At 38.5% G+C, this 6,537-nt stretch overlaps 1 protein-coding gene across 1 annotated transcript in view; it reads right to left on the bottom strand.

Moving 5' to 3' along the window:
• The window catches only part of CARD6 (caspase recruitment domain family, member 6), a 25,097-nt gene extending 21,425 nt beyond the window's left edge, over positions 1–3,672 (bottom strand). Inside the window, exons 1-2 of the mRNA XM_011966324.1 lie at positions 3,202–3,672; positions 1,157–1,711 (exon numbers count right to left, since the gene is read on the bottom strand). Coding sequence (XP_011821714.1) covers positions 1,157–1,711; positions 3,202–3,484 — 838 coding nt within the window. The 5' untranslated portion in view covers positions 3,485–3,672. The remainder of the gene's footprint in view (positions 1–1,156; positions 1,712–3,201) is intronic.
• Between the last annotated feature and the right edge of the window lie 2,865 nt (positions 3,673–6,537).

Genomic DNA, 6,537 nt, shown 5'->3' with positions numbered 1-6,537 from the left:
AAAAAAAAAAAAAAAAAAGAAGGAACCAACCCTGTCAGTACTTTGATTTCAGATCTCTAGCCTCCACAAGAAATTTGTGTTTATTGTTTAAGCACCAATTTTGTGGTATTTTGTTACAGCATCCCTCACAAACCAATATAAGGTGTGATGAGAAAGAAATGACTCTCTTCCTACCCATAAGTGGATGACGAGTCCCCAGGATTTGAAATGAATGTGAGATGGTAGTTACATTTTCATCCTCTACTCAGAACTTAGTGATGTTTATTTTCCCAGGCAATATCACTCCAATGAAACACTTCTCATTTTGAATTTTCATTAAGAAATATTCAGATTTGGCCAGGTGCAGTGCCACACACCTGTAATCCCGGCATTTTGGGTGGCCAAGCTGGGCCGATCACTTGAGTCCAGGAGATCGAGACCAGCTTGAGCAACATGGCAAAATCTCATCTTTACAAAATACAAAATTAGCCAGGCATTGTGGCGGGTACCTGTAATGCTAGCTACTCAGGAGGCTGAGGTGGGAGGATCACCTGAGCCTGGGAGTTAGAGGCTGTGGTGAGTCGTGATCATGCCACTGCACTCCAGTCTGAGTGAGACTGTGTCTCAAAGACATTCTTTTTTAAATAAGGAAATATTCAGATTCAAGATACAAATATAATTCTCATCAAGATGGCATTATGTGGACTGGATCAAGCCAAGTAACAATATTTTGGGATCTTAGCCATTTACTGACTGTTTTCACTTAAATAGTCAAACCCATAATCCCCACATCTCTCTGGTCACAAAGGCATTAAAATAACCAAAGTGATTTAACCTGAGGAATAGGTTAGCCTGAAATTAATGATTAGTAACTCCTTGTACGTATTACGGGAAATTAATGATTGGCAGCTCCTTATACGAACTACAGAAATTTACAAACTGACAATCAATATTTACTTTCGTGTATGCTGTCCATCATTTCGTAGGTCCTGGGAGCTCCTTTAAGTCAACACCTACCTCAAGGAGATTCCAGATCAGAGAGGCACAAGGAATTTCTTGGTAGTTGATTTTCTGCTGACATCTGTGCCTTTGTCATCCTCCTATCCCCATTACGTCATGGCAAGCTTATTAACTTATTAAGTTGTTGCCTAACTAACTATGCAAGGTATTTCCATACCTTCTATACTTTTCTCCTGTTCCTCCTCCAATGAAAGGTTGGTTTCTGATTCCTCATAACTTGGTTCTTCACCGGAGAACTCTGTGGTTTCTGAATTCTCAAAGTCCTCTTCATCATATCCAACGTGCTCTGGGTCATCATAAACCTCCTCTTCCACAGTGGCTTCTGCATCTTCAGGGAAGTCAACAGATCCTAGATATTCCTCTTTTCCTAAGTATAAAGAATCATCTAGTTCCTCATATCTCTGTCCATCCTTTATATATGTAATAGTTGCTGGAACTTCATATCCAACTTTCTCAACTGAATATGATAATGTGACTTCTGGCGTGTCATATTCCTTCTCATTCTTTCTGGCAGACAAAGCTGTTTCCCTATGACTAGTTTTCTTGTCCCTGAAAAACTCAGAGGTTTCCAAATCCAAGTGTTCCTTCTCACTGAAGAACACTGTGATCTCAGGGGTCTCAGGCTCTTTTATTCCAGGAGAAAAAGCATCTTCTGAATTCTTGCTTGCCTCCATAGATTGAGGAGGTACTATATTCTCATATTTTAAAACTTCTGCAAAGAAAAGAAAAAGAATTGTTTTTCCCGATTAAGAAAAAGAAACTGTATAATAGCTGGAGTTCCTGAGGCCTCAAAGCATCATCCCTCTTCTTTTTCTTTTTCTTTTTCTTTTTTTTTTTTTTGAGACAGAGTTTCGCTCTTGTTGCCCAGGCTGGACTGCAATGGCACGATCTCGGCTCACTGCAACGTCCACCTCCTGGGTTTAGGTGATTCTCCTGCCTCAGTCTCCCAAGTAGCTGGGATTACAGGCATGCATCATCGTGCCCAGCTAATTTTTGTATTTTTAGTAGAGACGGGGTTTCGCTTTGTTGATCAGGCTGGTCTCAAACTCCTGACCTCAGGTGATCCACCTGTCCCGGCCTCCCAAAGTGCTGGGATTGCCCAGCCGCCTCTTATTTCACTGGAGGACAGAAATACCTAACACCTCCTATATAACTTGCATGTCAACATATCAACTTTCAGAACTTTCTTTTTTCCACTAAAAAATAAAAAATCAGATCACACCACTGTCTTGCTTAAAGTTTGAGTCCTTCCCAGCAACCTTCCAGGGTAAGTGAGTAAAACAAAAAATTTGAATCATATGAACAGTGTTTACTTGTGGACTTACTGTGACTCACAACAGACTCACGTCTCCTGGGGCCACTGCTAATGAAATCTGATCACAAATACTTTCTAATCAGTAAACAAATGGCTCTAATTTGGAATAGTGTGCTTTAGAAATAATAAAAAAAAATTTCTAAGCATATAAATCTTGTCCTAAATTAGCTATCATTAACATTCACCTTTTTAACTGAGCCTCTCTACCTCTAACATCCCTTAAAATAATTTTGAATGTTTTTTTAGATTCCTAGCAAAGGAGCTACACCTAGTCCTAATAGTAATTTACAGAATTGCTAAGCAACTGGAAGAATTGCTTTTTCGTGGACTACTAGTTATCTTTGAACCATTTAAGAATTAGCACTGGAACTGCTCCGGAAAACAGCTGCTGCTGGCATTCTTACTACCAAAAAAATGAAACTACTGATCTGCCATCTATGTGTTAAAAATTATTTTCCTTGTATTTTCAAAATGGCTATACTAAGTGAAAGATACAGCTTGTGGTCTTGGCACTGTAAATATCCACGAATTCACCTACTTGAAAAACAAACCCTAGATTGTGTTATTATTAACAGTATTTTCCTTCCAACTGTGAGAGTTCAGCATGTTACGGTCAGTATAATGAGCAGTTTACGTTAGCATTCAAACAACTGCAAGTTTTGAGTACAGTCTGAAAAACAAATTATCGATTCCGTAAACCAATAAGATGTTAAATTTCAGAAACTTTTTAAATTCCAGTTTTTCCCTACTTCATATTTCAGTGAAAATTATCTCTGGAAAAAGACTAACAAAAATAAAAGGCAACAATTTTCTCTCTTTTTTTCCTTTCTTTTTCAGAAAGTCTGCGCCCTCCCTCTCACCCCGGAAAGTATGCAAAGTCAACTTACCGTGCCTTAAGCCGCAAATGGCAGCGGACTGTGGAAAAGTACTAAATAAACACTTGAGAAAATGCTGACAGGTCGCCTCTCCCTTTTTCTGTACCAAAATTAACAGCTTCCGACTCTTCTTCAGGAGATCTGTAACATTCTCCAGAGTCTCATACTCTTCCTCAGAAATCAGCCTCCGAGAAGTTAACGTGTCTAAGATAGAATCAGGATCATGTTGGAGGATTTCAAGCAACTTTTTTCGTTCTCTTTCTATGATCTCTGAGGGAGAACTCTCAGTAGCCATTGTTTCTGTTTCCTCTAAACCAGGAAATGGATTATGACATCATCCTAATGAATAAGTAAAAGTTGAAAACAGAATGACAAAGAACAATTTTATTTGGCTAAGCTTTAACATGTCAATGATGCCTAGTGTTGGAGAGTGCAGATACAAGCACAGTGGGGCAACCCAGCTCAGAGCACTCTCTGATCCGGGGTCCTTGTGGATTATTTATCTGCTCTTTTGAAGGCTTGATAAATTCTCACCATGACTCAGACCCAGGGTCACCTCCTCCAAGAAGTCGCTCTTGAACTTCAGGTTGGACTAGGTATTCCCTGTTCATAGAACTATACTATGATGCCAAGATTGTAAATTATTAATTAATATTTGGTGGGCAATCTGGCAATATACAGCAATAAATAAAGTTGAAGACAGATAAAAATAAAACTTCATATCCTTCAACACAGTAATTCCAGTTCTAGGAAATTATCTTAAGGAAATAATGAAGCAAATACCCAAAGATGTATGTACAAGAATCTGCATTATAACATTGTTTACAATAGTAGATAATTGAAAATAACCAAAATTGAGGTTTAGGGAATAAATATTGACATGTCGACAGTGAAACACTAAAGAACTGTTAAAAAGGATAAAGTACATCTCTACATATTGACAAGTAATGATATCCATGATATATTGCTATGGAAACAGCAAGTTATAGATCTCGTTTGTGTTTTAAAAAAGTTAATGTGTATACAGTATATGTATACAATATGTGTATACAGGTATACATTATATTTTAAAGAAGACAGTCAAGAGATATCCCAAACTTTAACACTGGTTATCTCTGAGAATATGATTACAGGGAAATTTATACTTCCACCTTAAACATTACTATTTAATATTTTATATTTTTGATTTTTTATTATATTTATTTTAAGAAAATTACCTGGTTGGTCTTTATTTACTCCTTCATAGTTCACAAGAACCTGAAAGCGATCTGCTCTGCATAGCTAGCAACAGGATACTGGATGAATAAACTGTGATATTTCTTATAACATAATATTACATGGCATTCAAAAATAATGAACTTCAGTGACCCACAATATAGAGAAATCATAATAATAGTGAGGAAAAACTGCAAATCCCAAAGGATTATATATAATATGACACCTTTTTTAAAAGTTCAAAATAAACACACACTTACATTTAAGGGTACACATGAAGTCATTAAAATTTTACCACACAAAAATCAAAGAATGATGAATATGAAATTCAGAATGATGGTTATCTCACATAAGGGAAGCTTGGGGATGGGATGGGATTGAGAAGGAGATCATGGATATCCTACAATGTAGGAGTTGGGCTTATCAGGGCTACTATATTGTTAAAGGTAAATAGCTAATATGTAAATAAAAGCAGAACATGCATGAACCAATGCTATTAGGAACCAAGGATAATGAGTAATCCAATTCCGGTATCTCCAAGGTTAAAAAAGTATTTTAAAATCCTGACTGGACGAGGTGGCTCATGCCTGTAATCCCAGCACTTTGGGAGTCTGAGGAAGATCACTTGAGACCAGGAGTTTGAGACCAACCTGAGCAACACAGCAAGACCCTGTCTCTACAAAATATGTAAAAATTATCTGGTCGTGGTTGTGCACATCTGTAGTCCCAGCTGCTCGGGATGGGAGTCTGAAGCAGGAGAGCTGCTTTGGCCCAGAAGTTCGAGGTTGTAGTAAGTCAGTCTAGCCTAGACTCTTTAAAAAAAAAAAAATCCTCATATGATATTAAAAATTAATATTAGGTAAGAGTTTTATAAAATTGAAGAGTTTTAAAATTTTTATTTATTTTGACCAATTATAATCATATATAATTATGGGATATTCAGTAATTGTATATGTATGCAGTGTGGAATGATTCACTGAAATTAACATATACATCACCTTCAATACTTATAATTTATTCCTTCTGTCTATGACTTTGTATCCCTTGACTAGCACCCTTCCCTTCCCCGCAACTCCCAGCCTCCCTCTGGTAACCACCATCATACTCTAGGTAAGAGTTCTTAAATATGTATTTCAAAAGTATGGCTTTCAAGTGATGCATCCCACCTCAGGCCCACAATTTGATTGACACTGTCATAAAGACTGCCAATTTTTTGTTGTTGTTGTTCAACTTGATCAGGAAGGTACTTTAATAACAGGTCTCTCAAACCACCAGTCTCCTCTCCAATGCTCCACCTTAAGTATGCTCCTTTCTCACAATAACCTTTCTGAGATTTCAAAGCCGATGGGAAACAAGTGTTCACTTGAAGTGGAAAACTTAGCATTGAAATTTAAACTTCCTTCTAGAAGTTTTTGTTTTGTTTTGTTTTGAAACAGAGTCTCACTCTGTTGCCCTGACTGGAGTGCAATGGTGCAATCATAGCTCACAGCAGCCTCAAACTCCTAGACTCAAGCAATCCTCCCATCTCAGCCTCCTGAGTAGCTGGGAATACAGGCCTGTGCCAATCTGTTCAGCTTTTTAAAAAAAAAAAAAAAATTTTTTTTGTAGAGACAGGGTTTCACTACGTTGTCCAGGCTGGTGTCGAACTCCTGGGTTTAAGCAATCTTCCCATCTTAGCCTCCCAAAGTGCTAGGATTACAGGCGTGAACCATATTTTTTTAAATTATTTGTAGAGATGGGGTCTCCCTAAGTTGCCCAGGCTGTCCTGAGCTCAAGTGATCCTCCAACCTTGGCCTCCAAGAGTGCTGGGATTACAAGTGTGAGCCACCATGCCAGGCTGTCTAGTTTAAATTGTTTTCTGATGGCCTGGTATGGTGGCTCACGCCTGTAATCCCAGCACTTTGGGAGGCCGAGGCAGGCAGATCACCTGAGGTAGGGAGTTCAAGACCAGTCTGACCAACATGGAGAAACTCCATCTCTAATAAAAATACAAAATTAGCCAGGCATGGTGGCACATGCCTGTAAGCCCAGCAACTTGGGAGGCTGAGGCAGGAGAATTGCTTGAACCTGGGAGGTGGAGGTTGTGGTGAGCCGAGATCGCACCATTGCACTCCAGCCTGGGCAACAAGAGCA

Source organism: Mandrillus leucophaeus, unplaced genomic scaffold (assembly GCF_000951045.1).
Source record: "Mandrillus leucophaeus isolate KB7577 unplaced genomic scaffold, Mleu.le_1.0 Scaffold119, whole genome shotgun sequence".
NCBI classification, from domain to species: Eukaryota; Metazoa; Chordata; class Mammalia; order Primates; family Cercopithecidae; genus Mandrillus; species Mandrillus leucophaeus.
This window is presented reverse-complemented; position numbering and strand designations above follow the sequence as displayed.